The 19705-nt window shown below is 41.2% G+C and overlaps 3 protein-coding genes and 1 long non-coding RNA gene across 8 annotated transcripts; 1 reads left to right on the top strand and 3 right to left on the bottom strand.

The window, feature by feature from the left end:
* Positions 1-588: 588 nt before the first annotated feature.
* Positions 589-4344, bottom strand: LOC127761285 (uncharacterized). 4 transcript variants are annotated; one of them, XR_008015232.1, is made up of 5 exons: positions 3616-4344; positions 3050-3118; positions 2601-2707; positions 2195-2381; positions 589-1991 (listed from the first exon to the last, which is right to left on the bottom strand). It is a non-coding gene; the product is annotated as an uncharacterized LOC127761285 (long non-coding RNA). The 4 variants fall into 4 exon arrangements; XR_008015231.1 differs by having other exon boundaries at positions 593-1791; positions 1867-2381; XR_008015230.1 differs by having other exon boundaries at positions 610-975; positions 1583-2381.
* A 321-nt stretch (positions 4345-4665) lies between these two features.
* Positions 4666-10743, bottom strand: LOC127761691 (protein ENHANCED DISEASE RESISTANCE 2-like). Of its 2 annotated transcripts, none has more exons than XM_052286016.1 (20): positions 10248-10743; positions 9173-9247; positions 8975-9028; positions 8821-8886; positions 8373-8473; positions 8217-8272; positions 8011-8127; positions 7882-7922; positions 7679-7779; positions 7482-7577; positions 7238-7302; positions 7088-7159; positions 6773-6928; positions 6435-6670; positions 6303-6333; positions 6043-6188; positions 5843-5944; positions 5695-5739; positions 5452-5592; positions 4666-5369 (listed from the first exon to the last, which is right to left on the bottom strand). In XM_052286016.1, exons 1-20 carry the CDS (start codon positions 10569-10571, stop codon positions 4992-4994), a joined length of 2403 nt encoding a protein of 800 aa, XP_052141976.1. In that variant the 5' UTR covers positions 10572-10743; the 3' UTR covers positions 4666-4991. The 2 variants fall into 2 exon arrangements, with proteins under 2 accessions (XP_052141976.1, XP_052141977.1); XM_052286017.1 differs by having other exon boundaries at positions 8373-8470; positions 10248-10742.
* Positions 10744-12687: 1944 nt separating this feature from the next.
* On the top strand, positions 12688-15467 carry LOC127763251 (small nuclear ribonucleoprotein SmD3b-like). The gene is made up of 4 exons (XM_052287901.1): positions 12688-13015; positions 13099-13218; positions 13295-13351; positions 15061-15467. Exons 1-4 carry the CDS (start codon positions 12857-12859, stop codon positions 15121-15123), a joined length of 399 nt encoding a protein of 132 aa, XP_052143861.1. The 5' UTR covers positions 12688-12856; the 3' UTR covers positions 15124-15467.
* A 182-nt stretch (positions 15468-15649) lies between these two features.
* On the bottom strand, positions 15650-17812 carry LOC127763250 (phytochrome-interacting ankyrin-repeat protein 2). Its single transcript, XM_052287899.1, has 3 exons — positions 17192-17812; positions 16674-16845; positions 15650-16119 (listed from the first exon to the last, which is right to left on the bottom strand). The coding sequence occupies exons 1-3, from the start codon at positions 17306-17308 to the stop codon at positions 15908-15910; spliced, it is 501 nt and encodes a 166-aa protein (XP_052143859.1). The 5' UTR covers positions 17309-17812; the 3' UTR covers positions 15650-15907.
* Between the last annotated feature and the right edge of the window lie 1893 nt (positions 17813-19705).

Below are 19705 nucleotides of genomic sequence, written 5' to 3'. Positions count from 1 at the left end.
AACTACAAATCATTATTGTTCTATAGATTACTTTCAAAGCAAGAAATATGTTATCATTATAGAAGTATAGTGCAAACTTTCTGCCACATATATAAAACAATGTAATGGCGTTTATTAAATTATAAAAAGACAACATAGATAGAAGACTTTCTTATTGATGATCACCTCAAAATTAAATTACTACATATAGGTAAATAACTATTCTAATGTTGTGCACTTGCGATACACTTAAAAAATCTCGTGCACCGCTAGGGTGTTGCTTTCACACTCATTTTGTTGGTACATCAGTAGATTTAGCAAAAAAAAATTGCCTTAGCTCGTCACCATCCTGGACATGTTAAATATTTATAATTATAAAATATAGTTACAAGCTCGCGCTAACGCTATGGTGACGATTTATATCGTAAATGAAACAATCATAAGATTGGCTATTAAGTATAGATTCAAGACATTAATTAAGACTTAAGTATCAGATAGTTCAAGCAGGCAGGTTTAATGAGCTGAGTACAGAAGCTCTTTGTCAAAATATAATATAATACGCAATTCTTTTAAAGAATAGACCACGCTAAACTTATTGCAATAAGTTTCGGTCCATTTTTGCAATAAGATTTTAGCACGATCTATTCTTCAAATAAAATTTTCAAAATGGTCAAATTGTCAAAATTTCAGAAAATACTCTTTGTCACAATATAATGCAATATGCAATTCTTTATACCATAAATACTGCTTAAACAGACAAAACGCTAATTTTAGCAAAGTTACATTAAGAAGGTTTTCACTTCACGTCAGACCAGCACAAATAGCCTATTACAAGGTCCTTAGTTTTACTATAGTGTAATAAACCAGCAGCCAAAGAAACTACATCCAGGACAAGGTCCATGATTCAGTCGACGATGTTTTATCAACTCCATGTTATGCTTGATGTCTTCAGCGTCTTTCTCCCACGTCTCACGCCAGTAACCAAAGAACGAAAGTCTGAACCGATTTCAGGACACATCCAATCAATTTGTTCGAATACATAATTCATGGCTTTTCAACGTTAATTAAAGCATCACATTCATATATCAGTACATGACATGGCAAACCACAAAGCCAAGGTTGCCATAATCTAAGCTACGACCAAATTACAGAAATCTTTGCATTTGCGAATAAATGCCTAAGAGAGAATAGATTAAATCGCATGCACTATTTCAGACACGTTTGGTATTCACTTCCAAATATGAGAGTATGTACTAAACCTTAGGAGATATATGATTGCGTCCATATTCTAATACAGAAGTATATGATACTTGCTTCAGATAAAATCTGACAAGGAGAACAAAAGTTCAAACTCGTTATAAAAAAACGTGTGCGTGTTGAGAAGTAAAATTATAAAGGTACCATTTTGCCATCGTTCTGAAGGAGCTAACTCTGTTATTGAATATCTGATCCTTTTTTTTTCATAAACTCACTAATACGTATGAGCTAGCTTTGATTGATCATCATCAGCTAGAAGTGAAATTGTAAGTCAATAGTGAAGATAAATGATGGTTTAAAGAGAGAGAGAGAGAGAGGGTGGGGTGGGGAAGGGGGATGAACTCACCAAAATATCCCAACTGCATACAACCATCAAAGGGTCACGCATTCGTGTGTGATAGAGAGCTAGCTAAAGGGCTGGCACAGGCAACAAAATCAAGGCAGCAAGTGCCAGAATAATGGGACATGATCACATTCAACGACAAGAAATATATAGTATTTTCCAAGAATTGCCCATCCTCTGCTAGAAAAATTCCCATGTTGAGCTATTGTGATCTGAATCCAAAGAAACTATTAATCAAAAGAGAAGGTGCAGATTTGCAGTTCACTGGGTACAAAAGTTAGATGCACCTCTTTAACATTTAGCAGATTGCTCTCGACATATGACAACAACTTCCCAGTCAATTGAGCTATTGTCCTTTAGACCCTCAAACAGCTCCTCCTTTTGTGTATATATGCCTTCATTACATATATGTCTGAAAAAAACCAAACAAAAGGGGGAAATTTATGAACATCCCTGCTAGTTGGTTATTTTACAAGGCATTGGAAAAAAATAAGAAAAAAAAAATGATCTACTCCATAGTAATGACACCCTGAAACAAAACAGATACAAGAACACCAATAGCCGAGCACATGGGAAATCCTAATAATTAAATTGACAACACAAAAAAGAAACTACCAAGACCACAGGCAGCAAGCATGACTTGGAGTGAAGAAAGCTGCTAACAACATAGGGCAGGCTCCCATCTGCCACCAGCCGGCTCAGATTGCACCAGCAGCAAGCATGTTGGAGTTTGCAACAACAATCATGAAGCAGGATAGGCTTAGTTGGTGATCTTGGGGTTGGTGTGGTTGTTCATCTTGAGCTGAAACAATACAACCATAAAATGTTAGTCCTACTGCTAGGTATGAAAACTCAGTTCAAATTTTTAAGAAGGTATCAGATCTATCACAACTGAGGGTTATTAATAGTAGAAAATGTAAGCAGTGTCAACTGTAGAGCAGATTTACAACATATTAATTCTTGGGCTAGCTTTAACATATGTTATGCAGATTTACAGAGATGTAGTTCACTAATTAATAACCTGCAAATTTTTGTATTTGTGCAATGGCCGAATTTCAGGATCGATATATCACGAACATTGCTTACATAATCTTCACTGCATCGTTCCATTTTTTATTTTCATCCGCTCTGAAACAATCAAGGACCAGATTAGTTTTGAGACTGCAAGATCCAAATTAGTTTGCTCCAACATATAATTTGAATCTTTCTGCTTGGTAGCAACACTCTCAACTTCCCAGCAGTTCATAGCTCTAGAGTCTATACATAGTAATTGGATATTTCATTACATTAGCATAAATAACAACAGAGAGAATCCTGCAATCATTAGTATAAATAACAACATAGGGGACATGACAATATGACATTCTCACTTACAGAGAAATCAATTTCTGGTAATACATTGGCTAAGCAGCATTTCGTTGAACACCTTTTGGGCAAAAAAGAGCATTAGTGGAATCTGAAGAAGCTTACCAGATTCAGAAGCCATGTCAAGGAACGCTTGAAGCTTCAAAGCTCTCCTATAGTACATCATGCCTCTAACTATTCACAGAAAAAGAAAACACATATAACAGGGAGTTAGCCAAATTATCCTTATTTGATAAGATAAGGCAGATGGTGCCATGTACAGAAGAGGAAGTCCAAGAACTTCTTCAACGATTTCAGAATACGGCCGCCAGTGACTTTCTTATTGCTAGGTATGGTATTGGCTCGAGTCAACTGCACAGCATAAATCTCTCTTTGATGACGAACGATACAACACAAGTTGCTAGCATTGAGTTTGTATACCTATCAACTCACTCTCCTACTCTTGTCAACGAACTCATTGAACTACTCCTTTCTCACTCCGCACTCTAAAACGGTTCACTCACTACTTCCTTGTTTGTTGGAAACGAACGCATTTCTCCACTAGCTGTCAGCTCTCCTACTGTTGGAAATTAACTCATTGATCAGATTGATCCTGTAATCTGTAATAACCCTCGGCACTCACAATGATGATTCTTGACAAATGAATGGATTGCAACGTAAAGAGAACGAACCAATTAACCATGCGTCCCTTCTCCGGCAGAAGTTCTGCCGGAGGGATCGTGCTCGGATGGTATCCGGGGGCATGGAGCGCTGGAGGCGGGCACAGGTGTCACCTCTCCCATGGAGCGGGCGAGGCGGCTGGGAAGCAGATTGGCGAACCTCGCCCTTGGCACCGACCTGGGCGAGGGGCGAGTGAGGGATCGGCGGCGGCGTTGATCTGGGCAAGGACGAACAACCCCGTCGCACCTCGCACTGCATTCTCTCCCTCAACGCCTGGTAGTGTCACCGCGCGCAGCCGTCGTTGGAGTGAGGTCTTCAACATCTCCCATCTGTCGGCTGTTGTGGCGTCGATGCAGGGTCAGCGTCCGGTCCCCAATCGGCGGGGTGTCGGGCGACGAGCGGCGGCGATGAGCGTGCGACCTTGAGAGGCGGAGGCGTGCGATGGCGATCTGCAGTGGATGGATGGAAGCGGGGGTGCGGCCGGCGGCGAGACGCGGCGGATGGATGGAGGCGGTGCCGGGGGGGGGGGGGTGTTGGGGCGATGGGGCGGGAGGGACCGGGAGAGCAGGCGGCGGAGGAGGAATGGATCGGTGATGCGACCGGCGGCGAGACTCGGCGGATGGATGGAGGCAGGGCCGGCGGGGAGGAGCGCGATAGGAGGAGCGGCGATGTCGACCCGCGACGGCGGCGGCGTCGATTCGGGCGAGCAGGAGTGGCGGTCGGTGAAGGCGTGGTGGGGGCGCGGCGAAGGATGAGGGGAGCGGCGTCAACGGTTGGATAGCGAGCGCGAAGTGTGATTCGCGGAGGGGAGGAGCGCGTGCGATGGGATCCTCAGCACCGTCCGATCTGCCAATCCCACGGTTAATAAGTCGCGTGTCTGAGTCACCGCCACCACTAAAGAATTTTATAGATCCAAGCGAATTCTCACAGTAAATTTCATTATAACTAAACCATATAACAATAATAAGATTAAAATAGTTGTCGCCCATTGCAATGCACGGGCCTTTCTACAATTTGTATAAAATTTTTGAATAAGGCGAATGGTCAAACATGTGTTCAAAAGTCAATGGCGTCATCAATTAAAAAAAAATAGAGGGAGTGTAAGTTAATTAAAAGTCTGACTTAAAGCCAAAGACAGCAAATCTAAGCCTAAACAAAATATCTCAGTCTATAATATTAGGTTCCAACGAAATACTGTCACTAGCTAGATTTATCTTTGTTCCTACGTAGAAGAAAACCAGCTGTACTTTGCAAACAACTTAACGAGATAAAAAAAAAGATGAAAAGAAAAAAAACAAAGCTTGCTATGAGCCTCGGAAATAATTAGAAATTACAAGAAGATAAATGATTGATAAGTTGCAGTGCGTGCGTTGAGAGAGGTGCTAGCTTAGTTGGTTTTCTTGGACAAATGATCATCCTCGGAGGAAGAAGCAGCGGCGTTGTCGTCGTCGGCAAGGGCAGGAGGAGGGGGAGTAAGGTCCTGGGGGACGATAGCGGCGGCGGGTTCGACGTGAGCGAGACGGGCGGCGCCGATGACCTGCTCGGGGAGCTCCTCGTAGGTGTTGGCCTGTATTAGGAACGCCATATCCACCACCAGCGTCGTCACCACACCAAACACCAAACCCAGCACCCCGTTGGCCACCGCCGACGACCCAATGTCGACGTCCACCTCCAGGTATCCGGCTCCACGCACGTAGCTGCAATCCACCGCCTTCCCCAGCAAGCACGGCGTGCTCCCTACACTCTGCCGCACTATCCATGATCCCTGCGGGCACACCCCACCCCACCACCTGAGACCAACAGTTCAGTTCAGTTCACTACCTGAGACCAACAGCTGGACTACCTACCTTGGGTACAGAGGGTATCAGCTTCAGCCTGCTATTGCGGAACTCATCATCCCCATCGAAGAATCGCTGCAGCAGTGATCCCTTCTTCAGCGACTTTGTCACGAAGTACATCACCAAGCTGTAATGAGTTGATCCAGGGATCTACAACACAATATATATATATACACACCCATAACTATAACTTTGATTGCCAATGTTTCCTCCTAGCTAGCTAGCTAGCTCTGAATCTGCAAACATACATACCTGTATGTTGGCAACAAATGTATGCATCCCTTTCTCAGCAGCTACCTACAAAACAAACATCGACCAAGCCGCCAAGTTCTGTGATGATACTACTTGATAACTTCAGATAGGATAAGCCATCATCGATCACAAGATTTATTATGTTTACCTGGGCTACACAGCCTTTCTGCCTGCCTACGTTATCCATACGCTTGCTGTCCTTAAACCAGTCAATGGCCGCAAGCTCCATCAGGTAACTCGCTGCAGGTATCTGTAATTTCAATGTGAGCAGTGTGCTCAGCTTCTTCATATAATCTCACTCACTGGATTCAATTCCAAAGAAACAAATTAAGCAATAAAAGCTTGGACCTTTGATTTATCATGCGGGAAGTTCTTGCTACGGACTTTAAACAGCTTGCTGTCAGGTACTGTCCAACAGTTTCGGCTTTTCTCATCCGCATCGCAACGAAGAATGCCCGAAAAGCATGATAGATCAATCTTTTCTGGTGGTTCGTCTGCCATAATCACAAGGCAAACCGTGTCATTGTTACAGGGGAAGAATATATGATTGCCTATGGAACTTACCAGATTAATACCAAAATAAATTGCAGAAAAAAAAAGAATCATACCTGCACGCTTAGCATCTTTGTTAGGATCTTCCTGCACATTAATTAATTTTGATCACAGTTTAGTTAGAATGAGGAAACACATAAAACTCATTCACTGTTCATATGTAATGTTATATATTGGCCATGAAGCACCTCTATGTTAGCTTCAGGAACCTGATAGTCCTCATCCTCGTCTGTTTCTTCATCAATGATTCCCATGTTTTTACTGTCCGCTTGTCCTCGATCTGGTGTTTTAGTCTTGGAGTCTACTTCTTCGGTACTCTTCTTGTCATCTTTCTGTACTGCAGATGTGTCAACCATGTTTTCCATCACAGGAATCCTTGGAGTTATATGTGTTTCGTCTGTTTGGGAGAAGTATTCTCGTAGGCCTTGAAGTAAGTAGAGTTAATTAGGATAACAGTGAAGTAGTAAGATGATGGCACTAATTCATTTGAGCAAACTAAGTTTCGAGCAGTGGCAGTAGTTAGTACCGGCTACACAGTTTTGTATCTGCAGCAAAGAATGATACTGAAAGGAAGGAGAGTAGTTGAGGAGCCATCCCCTGAGATCAATCTGCATTAGGTGTTGAACTTGAGTGCGGGGTCTTCCGTTGCGACACTTGAGAGGAGAAATCTTGAAACCTCCACCTGAACTAGTAGGAATTTCAGAAAAGAAAAGGAACTTCATTTGACATTTATTTCTGTCTGTTTTCTATGGAACTAGTATACTGTCTCTCCTCCTCCTGTCCTGATCGATCTCAGCAGGTAAATTAATGCAGGATTTCAGATGCTCAGAGAGAAGCTTACTTTCAATAAAAGCCCTCACATATCCTTTTTGACGTCCACAGTTTGGATGCTCTGTAGATCGAAACAGCACAACTGCGTCCAAACAAACAATCAGAAATTAATTGCTCTACAAAACAGCAAATTCCATGGAAAAGATTTGAATATTTTTACCGTAACTTCCATCGTCATTACGCCGCCAATAGCGAACATAACATAGGTCTCGAGGCCATACTAACCTGCATGTTCATGTAGAATGGAAGAATGTGTAAGTTTCAATCTGATAGATAATCCGAAATATTAGTACTACCATTTAGTTGTGCACTCAAAAATAAGAGGAAATTTCTCCAAAAAAAAAAGAAGAAGAGGAGGAGGAGGATGTTTGAAAATGCTACGGACAAGAAAGAAGACTAGTTACATTGGGCACCAGTGCAACTGCAACTTATGATACAGTATAGCGGTGTGGCCGTCAACCTCTTCAACTAAACTACCATAGCGAAAGCTGCAGTCCCACCTATACGTGATGATCAATAATTAAACATCAGTACGTAATCTCAAGATTAATATGTAACTGTAGTAGGAATATATATAGGTGATAGTAGTAAATATGCTTACTCATATCTTGTTACATCCATGCTCATCACCAGCCCAAAAATGGCTTCGCATGTGGCTTCCACAACACCAACAGCTCGCATAGCTCTGCTACAGCTTCTTGCCTACACAGGACAAGTGAAAAATCATCAAGAATTTCAGAAGATGCATAGTATCTAATCAATTAACTGTCTAGCAGTAGTCGAGAGTGAGTAGACTGGACATACAAGATAATCGAATTCCAGAAGTTCTTCAAAGATGCGTAGTCCTGCGAATGACAAGGAAGTAAGCAACAAGTAGACAAGTATTGACTGATAACCTAAGGAGGAGGAGGAGGAGGAGTCTTGTGTGCTTGCCATTTTGGCATCTAAGTAGGCGCCAATTCTTCTTGGAGCTAACTTGAATGGGGTCAATCTGATTGGGTGGACCGATATCATGCTCTTTGGTCCAGTCATGTATTGATTCAGGGGGACCTAGCACACCAGAAATGAGGTGGTGAATTTCTGTAGCATATCGATCCACAAACGGAAATTAAGAACAAAACTTGCAGATAACTTGTTACCATTCCCTATAGTTGTCCTGCGAATCAACATAGGTCGTTCCTCTTCATCTTCAGCTCTGCATATATTCGTAGTGAAATTATATTTCAGCTTATTTCAGATCTTGTTTGTTTGTCGTTTGTAAGATAATCTAAGAGAGAAGATGGGATGTCACTTACGCGCTGTCATGGTCTGAGAATATAAACTGCCCTCCTAGTTCCGTATCAAAGTCCATTGAAGCAAAGGCCTTGCGGTTTTTGGAGGTCATATTTTCTTGCTGCTGCAACAATGTGAAGATGTGATACTTCACAAAACAACATGGAGCATCCATATTGTTTTGCAGCTTAATTTACTACATATATCCGTAAAGAGTACACCTAAAGTTCTGCCAGCCCAAATTAACTACCCTTTAAACAGTACGTACAAAGGTCCTTGTTCGGTTTAATTCATTAGAAAATCCTGAATAAGGCAGCTGGACGGTCTAAGAGTCACATATTTTGGGTATTAGATGATTCGACATGAAAATGGATTTTCATTGAAATTTGAGAATTATCCAGTACTCCAAAATTACTTGTTGTGTTTACATATGCAAAGTCAAAACTGTAAGATGAAGAAAAATTACTGCACCTGATCGATAATGAGTTCTATATTCTTTTTCCAGGCCAGAGCATCCTCAATATCATACGCGCCCATCTGCGAATTAAATCTAGTCATATATATACTGATATAACGCTGAATGAAAGAGATCGAGAACATGCAGTCAGGTTTAGTTAGAACAAACCGTGATCTGATGCTCCTTTTCTTTCTTATTATAAACGCACAGGACATAGACCATCTGAAAATTAAGGATCATTATGATACATCGTCAATTGAGAAGGACGGGGGCAATGTCAGGTGTAAAAGCCAGCTGGTTGATACAGTATATCATGAGAAGAAGGATGGTACGGAAAGGAGATAAATTAGAAGAAATAATGGATACTTGTCCATGATGTGTTTTGAGTCCTCTATCCTCCACCCTGCAATTCCCGTCTATCAGCAGCGATTTTAGTGGCACCTGCATGGATATATGCATGTACAACATTATTATATATAACTAGTGCATATCCCGCGCATTGCAGCGGAAAATTTAAAAATACTTTATAGAAAATTAAAAGAAAGCAATATGTAAATCAAGTACTCATAATATGTAAATAGAGAATATTTGCTCAATAGTAGTTGATTATAAATTTCAATTTTACATGACAGCTGGGATAGTTATATACTCCCTCCATATCTAAATATTTGACAATGTTGACTTTTTTAAACATGTTTGACCGTTCGTCTTATTTAAAAAATTTAAGTAATTATTAATTCTTTTCCTATCATTTAATTTATTGTTAAATATACTTTTATGTATATATAGAGTTTTACATATTTCACAAAAGATTTTGAATAAGACGAACGGTTAGACATGTTTAAAAAGAAAAGTCAACGGCGTCAAATATTTAGGGATGGAGGGAGTATCAAATATGAGAGAGATCCAATGACTATTAGTTTTGTAGATGTTATGGTTTAATGCACATTGAATTTTATACTAAAAACTATGTATTTAGTGGGTTGTAAATGCATATGTAAATGGATGGTTGAGATCAAAGCATAAGAAGGATCCAAAGGCTACTATATTCTAGATGATGTGACTCAATTAATGCATATTTAATTTTTGGTGCCAAATATATATATATATATATATATATATATATATATATATATATATATATATATATATATATATATATATATATATATATATATATATAGTGTGTGTGTGTGTGTGTGTTTGAATTTACTATGAGTAGTAGTGCAAATGTGTAATAGTAAGAGTGTTTTTTTTCGCGAACGCATTAATTTATTAGAATGAAAAGAGTTTTTTTTTGTTACACAATGTAATTGGCCAGACAAGCGTATGCCAGGGGAAGGAAAATTAAAACAAGGCAGTGATAGTAAGAGTGTTTGAAATTAGTACGAGTAGTAATAATTGATTGATTAATGAATGATGATGGAGTTAGGGCGGGTACCATGTTGTCTTTGGGTTTCTTCTTGTAGTAGGCGAGGAGCCTGCTGTCGAGGACGAAGTAGCGGGTGTGGAAGAAGGACCTGCCGATCTTCCTGCGGCCGTAGCGCACCATCCATCCTTCGTGGTGTACCGCCGCCGCCGCCGCCATGGTTCCTGCCCTCGGCAGCAATTCGCTGCTCTTGGAAATCCCGCCCGAGCCCGAGCCCGACGACTCCCGTATGGCCACGCTGGCCACCTTGGACAGGGACAGCTCGCCGCTCTTGGTGCTGGAGGCGGCGCCGCCGCCGCCGGCCTCCCGCCTCGATGCCGACGAGCTCAGCATCATATATATTATTATATGATGATGGAATTAATTCGAATTGAATAATGTCGTTATGGGCCTGCAGGGTAGCTAGCTAGCATGCAAGATGGTGGATGGATGGCCACATGAATGAATGAATGAATGAATGGGAGATGGATGGATCCAAGTCCGTCCGCAGCTAGGGAGGAGAGAACATCGATCGATCAATGCATTTTGCAGAATTGGTTGGCTGAGGCTGAGAGTAGCATGCGTTGTGGTCGACCAAGAGCGCGCGGTTGGCGGACCGAAACTCACGCTTAATTGCCACACCTACAAACTATTCATTATATATTTAACTCTTAATTTCTTTTTCCCCTTCTCTTCTTAATTTCCTTCATTATATTGTTCCTTTTGCTCTATTTGCTAAATAAATAATTTCCCACGCAATTAATTATGAAAGGAAAAACATTCCTTTTTTTTATTATACTTACATGAAAGACAGAAACGACACTAATTCATTCAGTCTAACTATATGGAAGTTATAAATCTAGTTTTGCAAACACTCACTCTATACATAAAAGTTACATATATTACTTTTGTCACCAAGACTAAAGAGAAATTAAATTATCTTAGATGCTACAAAATTAAGGAGTGAATACAAGCATGCAACCAATGAGTATTTATTAGATGACTCTTTGGGTTCTAATCAAATATTTAATTTATCTATTTATTTAAGTCTTAAATGCATAAAGACTACAAATAGAAACAGCTTATTTGGAAAAACTCAAATGTGAAATATGTCTAACTTTTGTGGATGGAAGAAGTATTTTTTTTTACTCATAGCCTTTTCGGAAAAGTTAACACAGTACTATTCTCTAGTTGTTGTGTCTTTTTTTTTATTTTGAGGTTGTATTTTTCATCTCGCCTTATTTTCAACATTTGTGAAATTCTCAAATTGTACAAAACTTATTTGTCCAAATAAACAATACTCCATTGTTTTTACATATGTGAACTACAAACCAATATATATTTTTTATCTGGAGTGGAGATTAGAAAGAAGGCATTTTTTTAAGGAAATTTCGACTATGTAGTTTTATCTTCTGGACATGACAAAAGTCAAACTTTAGAGAAAACATTCCCAAAGTATAGATATTTTCTGCTCAGCTTATATGAACTATGAACCAAGACATTTTTTTATTTGGATTTGATATTAGAAAGAAATGAGCATAGTCCATTTTATATGTTAAATTATAAGAAAAAAAATTATGCATCATCTCTAGAGTGTGTGTTTGGATAATAGAAAATGGGGGTGGGATTGGGATTGAGAAATGGATGAAGGGTTATGATTAAATGAAAGAGAGAATGAATGGTTAGGATTTAAAATGTCTTTTGGTGGGTGGGAAATCATTTCACCATCCCATTAGCCAAACAAGTCTAGAGTGTAAATAAGCCACTCGTTCTTTTCGCAAAGCCCTTACAACGTACAGTCCTCCTCCTCTATCTCTACTGTATTCACCAGAGGTGAGCAGAAAGGGGACCCGTTTCTCATTGGTTTACATTAGGTATTTAAAGGGCTTTTCTAAAAAAGTCTTTAGAAGTTTAGATTGTTGTATGGGGTTTTGTCTTTCCATAACAATTAAGGAGTTAGATTTGTCTAGAGTCTTTTGCTTTTTCTATTTCGTTATGGGTGGCTTCTTGGTTCGAGAAGTTCTCGACGAAGAATTGTGAAGTTACAGTTGTCGGGTTATCAATTATCATATCGGCAGTACCAACTTTAGAGTGCAAGTGACAGGCTTGTTCACAGTTTATTGTTGTATATATATGAGGAACAAATATGGTGACCGATACTCTTTCACATGCTTTTGGAGTTAACTAGGCTTGTTTGCTTGTATATCTTATATGACACTTTAAGATACGAAGTCTCGGAGATTTGTCATTTCTATTCCTTTTAACAAGGGGGTTTAATCTTGTGTATTATTTAATACATTCTACATTGTTAACAAAAGGCATAAATAAGCCATATTACAACGTTAAATACGATTTTTTTTTATTGAAACGTGGAGAAGCTCTGTTGTGTTTAGGCCCAAATTCTGAAGGTTTGGCAGAGACAAGTTTGGGCCTTTCATATTGATGGTATTGGGCTTGGGCCCATCGAAGTCGCCCCCTCGCCTCCATCTCTCTCATCTGCCCTCCTCGACTCGACTCGACTCCCCTCCGCCGCCGCCGCCGCCATCTTCCTCCTCCACCAGACCACCACCACCACCAACAACAACTCATCTTCGCGACTGCCTAGCTAGGGTTTCCCTTCTCTACCCAACCCTAGGAGGAAGATGAGCCGCAGCCTTGGTATCCCAGTGAAGCTGCTGCACGAGGCGGCGGGGCACGTGGTGACCGTGGAGCTCAAGACCGGCGAGGTGTACCGCGGCTCCATGGTCGAGTGCGAGGACAACTGGAACTGCCAGCTCGACAACATCACCTTCACCGCCAAGGTACCCTTCCATCCTTCCTTCGAATCATGCGCCTCTTCTTCTTAGATTCTTGATTCTTTCTGTGCACATATATATATGTATAGGACGGCAAGGTCTCCCAGCTGGAGCACGTCTTCATCAGAGGAAGCAGGGTCAGGTTCATGATCATACCCGACATGCTCAAGAACGCCCCCATGTTCAAGCGCCTCGAGGCTAGGATTAGGGTATTTCTTTTCACCCACTCTCTTTTCTCCTCCTCCTCTTGGAATTGGATTGTGACATGCCTCTCGCCTCCTGCAGGGTAAAGGCTCAGCTATTGGTGTTGGCCGTGGCCGTGCCGTTGCTATGCGTGCTCGGGTAATCATCTGCTCTGCTTGCTTTCTCCATGATAGTTTCACTTCTAACCTCCTAGCGTTCGATTCATTACTACTGCTTGCTCTAAATTCGATTAGAGAAAACAAATAGCACTGGTATTTTCAGGGAGTTCATGCAAAAATTGATAATGGTCCTTATCCTTTGTTCTGATGAAAATCATCCTTTTTCAAAATCATCATATTGCCGTCTGACCATGTCATAGACAGATAAATCTTCAGATAGGACAGTTTGGACCTAGTTTTCGTGCAACTAATCTTGCACTAGCACCATAAGGCAAATTGAAACTGAGCCACGCATATCAATTTGTCAATGGGGTCTTTACCTCATCTTTTTGCATGACAATCAGCAGGTCCTCTTAGAAATAACCATTGGGTAATCAACTGCTTGCTTTCAACATGAAGATTTCACATCTAACCTCCTAGTGCTTGATTCATCAGTATTGCTTGGCCAAAATTCGATTAGAGAAAGCAAATAGCACTGGATTTCTATTTTCAGGGAGCTCATGCTGGTCAGTGTAGTACATGCAAATAATTTTAAGCCTTTGCATTTAAAACTGTTATGGTCCTTGTTTGTTGTTCTGATGAAAAGCATCTCACTCTTTTTTTTCTTTTTCTTTTTTTTTTCAAAATCACATTGCCGGCTGATGGCTAACCATGACATAGACAGATAAATCTTCAGATAGGAGAGTTATGAGCTAGTGTTTGTGCAACTAAATCTTGCCCTAGCACCATAATGCAAACCGAAACTGAGCCACACCTATCAATTCATCAATGGAGTCTTTGCCTCATCTTTTTGCATGACAATCTGCAGCTGCTCTAAGAAATAACCATTGTAGGCAGGAGTCATGTTACCTTTAAGGAAAGGAAGTTTCTATCCAGTCATTAGTATGCTTGGTATTATGTGGTTACTTTTCTTATTTTGCCACAATTCCCTAGTGCCATATTCAAAATTGCTCATGTCTCAGTGTTCCAAAAAATGGTTCTACTATATCATTCTTGCCTCATATACATGAAGTGGGTATCCGTATATTTTGGTGAATTGCCTGTTTGCTCACGTGGTTGGCTGTCCAGTGCCCAGTTAGACCATATAACCTACTAGATGGGTGACTCCATGACTGAATGAATCCATTTACCTTTTCCTATAACCATACTCTGCTTTTCATTCTTTCAGTAACATTTGCCCAACATATAATGCAGAATATTTAATTGTGAATGTGTTTACAACCATGTGATGGTCCATCATATTGCTATCAACTCAAGGACCATTAACTTTATGCACTCTGTTTTAACTCCATTAAGGAACAAGGACAGTATCCCATCGTGCAGTGATTCTGAAATGATATAGGCTGGTGAATCTTAACTACTACTATTATATAATCAGTGCTTGCAAATCCATTGATTTCATGCATTGAGTTTCAAACCTACTAAAGACAATATAAATTGCGGTTATGCCGTGATTCTGAAATTAAGCTGACAAATATTATGTCAACTGTTAACAAGTACAAAGTTAATCTTCTCTCTGTTAATACTTTCCCTTCATCTATCACCTTGAAGCATCTATATTTAAATTACACAAACCTTTAAGTATTTAGCGTAAGGTTATGCACATGTACTAACTGGCCTTCAAGGCTGTTTTTTGATGTGTGCTCTGTTTGTCGCAACATTTAATCTTTTGACCTCCAATTGATGCAGGCTGCTGCTGGTCGTGGTGGTGGTCCAGTTGGACGGGGTGGTGCACCTCCTGTGAGGCGGTAGATTTACGGGCAGCTCATTGTATGCTGTTATGATATGGAGGAAGTCCAGGGAGTCTTTGTGTTCATCATCCAAAACGTTGGTTCAGCAGCCAGAGTGCATGTGAGCTAAGCTTATGTACCTCCATCCAGTTTAGTTTGCCTGTGTGCAGAATGGATGGATGCATGCCGGTGGTGTTAACTCGTAAGCATGATGTATTGCAGCGAACTTTAGTAGCTCGGCTCAAGTTTTCATAGGTGGGGCAGCGTTTTCATGTATGTAGACTAGTGACTCTTGACTTGTTTCGTTATTAATCCACTGTACCCTGCTGCCCGTTGATATGAATGAATATTGCTGCTGCTGTGCTATTGCTGATTTTTTTTTTCTTTTTTAATGATGATGAATTGACGATGAGCGTAAATTCGTATCGTATGTGGCTCCATCGACCTTGCAGCCAAAGTAGTAGAACCTCCGGTGATAAGCGTCAACACATCCTATTTCTTAGTAAGAGCAACAACATCAAAAAAGAAACACATTGCATACTGTCATAGGACGCAAACCGGATATTGATTCTGATATTAAGAATGTGTAGCAGAATACATGCTACCAGTGTAGTAAGAACACAATGCAATTATCGAAAACACAAGTAACCCCACAACAACATCGCAATGCATGCTAGTACCATGTCGCATGTAGGATTCACATGGTAATTCGTTCCAATTTCACAAAGTAAACGTGACCCTTGATGTTTACAAACTCTGTTGATCCAAGATTGACCTCTTTGCCAGACTGAGGAGATTGCTTTCCTCTAGCTCTCCGAGCTCAGAGAAGTTTCACCGGTCGAATCACTTTCGTCTTGCATGCGCTTCATCTCATATGCCCATTCCAATCCAGAGCAGTAATGGAGAGGAGGATTGAACCTGTGGTCATTCATGTCAGGTGGCAAGAATGCACCATTCTCAATCAGAAACCTGACAGCTCTTTTGTTCCTTTCCTTAGCAGCAATATGTAGAGGGGTCCCTGATTCCACCAAACGAGGAAAATGTAAGATTCCGGAGGTAAAGTGACCTCCTCTTTGAGTGTACAAGGTGTTTTAATAAATTTAAAACCACTGGAGAAGTTGGGAACAGAATACTGAGCAAATAAATAATTTCATCCAGAACATTACGGTATTTGCAATTTGCATAGTACAACATTGCAGGTATTAAATGAAGACATACACCATTCATGAAAAAGTTACTTGTACGTTTAGATCTAATGAGCAAGACATCAGAAACTTCTGAGTATATGAAACATGGAGTAGCTTTCATTCAAGGATATGGTCTCCTATAATGATTGAATAAAAACAAGTCAATCCACTAAACTAGATGGGGTGTGCAATCAAGCAGCAGTAGTGAATATAGAAGTAATCTGCTCAACAGAGGACTGAAAACAAAGGGGGGCATGAAACCTTCTTTATATGTAATAATAATAAATAGAAACTGCTCTCAGACCAATCGTAAATAAAAGAGAATATGCAAGCTCTAGAAGCATGAAAATGCATGCAATGACTGGGAAGAAACATTTGAGCTTACATCCACAAGCTCCTTTTGTGCGAGCATCAATATTTGCACCCCGCTCCAGTAGCTCGTCCATGATTTTAACATGTCCACCCTGAGCAGCCAAATGCAGGGGAGTAGCGCCAGGTGATTTTGGCCCCCATGCAGGTGCATTGACATCCATGCCATCATCCAGGAGACGCCTCACCTTAGGAAGAAAAAAAAGAAAAATCAAATTTATTGTTTCAATGGTGATGACATGAAGGCTAATTTATTTGGCGACTAATGGTAATTTACTACTCGTAGTATTTATCCTTTATTACTATTTGCAGAGATGGTTACATTCCTTGTTGTTTGATTCAAATTATGAGTTGTTGTTAACCCTCCTCTATAATCATTCAGTACTGTTATAATCTATGTAGTAGAAGAGTATGCGTTATCTTTAAAGAAGCATTACGATGGTGGTGCTGCTGCGTGGAGAAAATAAGCCAATGCATAATATAATTATAATAGAGCAGTTAGTAAAACGTAAGAGATGACAACGTGAGGATTACCTGGTTGAGGTCGCCCTTGCGGGAGGCGACGTGGAGCTGGTTCCAGCCGCGGTCGTCGCCATCGCCGTGGCGGGTCCGTGCCCGGCTCATGCTGAGAGAGCTGCGGAATTGCACCATCCGGAGGCAGGCAATCGAGCGGAGGGGAGGGGGCGGCTAGAATAAGGCCGCGACGACGGAGGGAGAATCGAAATTGAAACCGAGTCCGAAAGCGAACCGAACCGAATCGAATCGAATCGGGAAGGGGATTAATTGTTTGAGAAGGGGGGAGGTGGGGGAAGATGGATCGAGCGAGGAGAAATATATTAGCGAGAGGAGGAATAGTAGTTACCCATGCCGAAGGGAGCAAAGGGATTCAAGCCTGGACCGAGCGCGCGGAGCTTCTTGGGGAGCATCGGCGGTGGAGACGGCGATGGGGTGAGCACCATAGTATGTGCGGAGCGATCTATCTATCTATCTTCCTTCTCCTCTCGCGCGCGGCTGGGTGAAAGTGTTGGAGAATTCGCTCGAAATACTAGAGGGAGGAGGAGTTGGGGATCATCGCAAACCCTAGAACTTACGAACCCTAGCTAGAAGACGACGAGACGAGACGATCCTCTTTCTCTTTCCTCTCCGCCTCCCCTTCCTTCCTTCTCTTTTGTAGACACTAATCTCCTCCTCCTCCTCGCTATCTGTCGGACTCTCTTAGGCTGGGCCCCAATCATATTCTATATGTGATACATAGATGAAATAAGTTCATTATAGGTCCCTTAACTTGACAACGAGTCTGATGTCATCCTTTAACAGAAAAAAAAACAGATATAACGGATCCCTCAACCGTCAGAACCGGTGTAATATTGTTGACGAAAAAATCGAACACACCGGCCTGGGAGATCTGCTTAGCTCTTGTGCAGGTCCAAAGATTGGTGAGATGCGAGCGTGCCAGTCAGTTTGATCCTGCAACTGACAAGATATGCAAATAGTAGATCAAAACAGCCGATCGGCTGACAAGCCGATGGAGTAGTTCCAGCCGATAGACGATAATAGCCGATGCCTATACCAGCCGATAGAGATAGGGTTTAAGCAATCGGCTATATGTCCAATGTAGATGATGATATAAAGGCAATCGGCTGATGATGATGTAATAAAATAACAATATAATCTAGTATAAACCAATCGGCAAATAATGATATGATAAATAGGCATCGATCCGAAGGTTAAAGCACACATCGGCTGGAGGTCCGATGTCATGAAATCCACAATATTAGATTAAACAGTGAAACATTTGTTGTCATCAGCTAAATCCAACTTATATGTATATGCAATCCTTATGAGTCGATGCAACGCCTAGATAACTCATCGGCTGAAACCCCGATGAAATCCTTATTGGCAGTCAAAGGCATGCTAGAGATTATGGTTCTAAGCACGACTTAGTAGATCAAACTTAACTGATGCAGCACTAAGTATGAAAAGAAACACAATATCTAGACAATCAAACCGTCGACTGAATTTTCAGGGTGGTAGATGTCTAAGTTAATCTAATCTAGCAACGCGATTTAGCCGATACCGGCAGAAACCCTAAAACGAGAAGCAGCCGATAGAGCTAAATTGATATGCTAAGACTAGATTAACAGAGACATATGATAAATAGGTAGGCAAATATATCATCCAAACCAGAGCAATCCAAGAGGTCGAATGTACTAATGCAGCCTTGAACGACGCCGATGTAGATGAGACAATTGCCTGGGCCGACGGAACATTGGACTTACCCCTTCGCCGGAGATCGAACACCGATGCAGCCCAGAGTCAGGTGCCAAGTCCCGCCGGACGATAAAATAAAGTAGAAAAGGTAAAAGGTAGCGATGCGCCGAATTGTATTGATCGTGAAGATAAATTACATAGACCCCGGGTGTACATATTTATACCCATGGGTTGATACAAGTCCTTGTCGGATAAGAAAGAAACTTTCCTAAAGATAAAAGGAAAAGATAAAGTCCTTATAGGACACTAAACACACTTTCCTAAAGATAAAAGGAAACTAACAAACTATTCCTAATTAATAGATAACTTGTCATACCGTATTCTCTTTGAACTCGGTCTCTTCTGGATAAGCTTCCTTTAGTAGATCAATTTCCTTAACCGAATATAGCAAGAATTCGACAACTGACGACTTGGCAACTCTCATCGGCTAATCTCAGGACTTCGAAGCCGATGCCGACTCTAAGCCGATGATTACTCCGGGCTTACCAAATTTCACTGTTAACAAATATACATCCCACGACAGTATAATTGATGGTTTTGTCTGACGTGACAATTTAACCTGAGTCAACAGCGTGTGAGTCAGTGTGGGACCCGCATTCAGGGCTCTCTTCACCTCTCTCTCTCTCTTCCTCCCCTTGTTCACATCTCATTGGCCAGCACGGTCCAGTTGTTGGGGGGACTTGGAGCTGGAGGAGGCCGACTATGACGTCAAGGGTGGTGATGGTAGGCTCACATGTGACGGGCAGAGGGGGTGGCATGTTCATCGGTAGAGGTGGG

This window comes from Oryza glaberrima, chromosome 2 (genome assembly GCF_000147395.1).
Source record: "Oryza glaberrima chromosome 2, OglaRS2, whole genome shotgun sequence".
In the NCBI taxonomy this organism is placed as follows: domain Eukaryota; kingdom Viridiplantae; phylum Streptophyta; class Magnoliopsida; order Poales; family Poaceae; genus Oryza; species Oryza glaberrima.
Note: the sequence above shows the minus strand (reverse complement) of the source record. Positions and strands in the feature narration are given on the sequence as shown.

Bases quoted from the DNA above. Each gene is read 5' to 3' on its own strand.
- LOC127763250 (XM_052287899.1), bottom strand. From the start codon at position 17,308: ATGGTGCAATTCCGCAGCTCTCTCAGCATGAGCCGGGCACGGACCCGC. The intron at 16,846-17,191 runs GTAATCCTCACG...TTTCTTCCTAAG, and splicing joins GCAAGGGCGACCTCAACCAG to GTGAGGCGTCTCCTGGATGA. The intron at 16,120-16,673 runs GTAAGCTCAAAT...TGGTGGAATCAG, and splicing joins CACAAAAGGAGCTTGTGGAT to GGACCCCTCTACATATTGCT.
- LOC127761691 (XM_052286016.1), bottom strand. From the start codon at position 10,571: ATGATGCTGAGCTCGTCGGCATCGAGGCGGGAGGCCGGCGGCGGCGGC. The intron at 8,128-8,216 runs GTAACAAGTTAT...CTGGTGTGCTAG, and splicing joins CAGGACAACTATAGGGAATG to GTCCCCCTGAATCAATACAT. The intron at 5,740-5,842 runs GTAAACATAATA...TTTGTTTTGTAG, and splicing joins AGAAAGGCTGTGTAGCCCAG to GTAGCTGCTGAGAAAGGGAT.
- LOC127763251 (XM_052287901.1), top strand. From the start codon at position 12,857: ATGAGCCGCAGCCTTGGTATCCCAGTGAAGCTGCTGCACGAGGCGGCG. The intron at 13,016-13,098 runs GTACCCTTCCAT...ATATATGTATAG, and splicing joins ACATCACCTTCACCGCCAAG to GACGGCAAGGTCTCCCAGCT. The intron at 13,219-13,294 runs GTATTTCTTTTC...CGCCTCCTGCAG, and splicing joins GCCTCGAGGCTAGGATTAGG to GGTAAAGGCTCAGCTATTGG.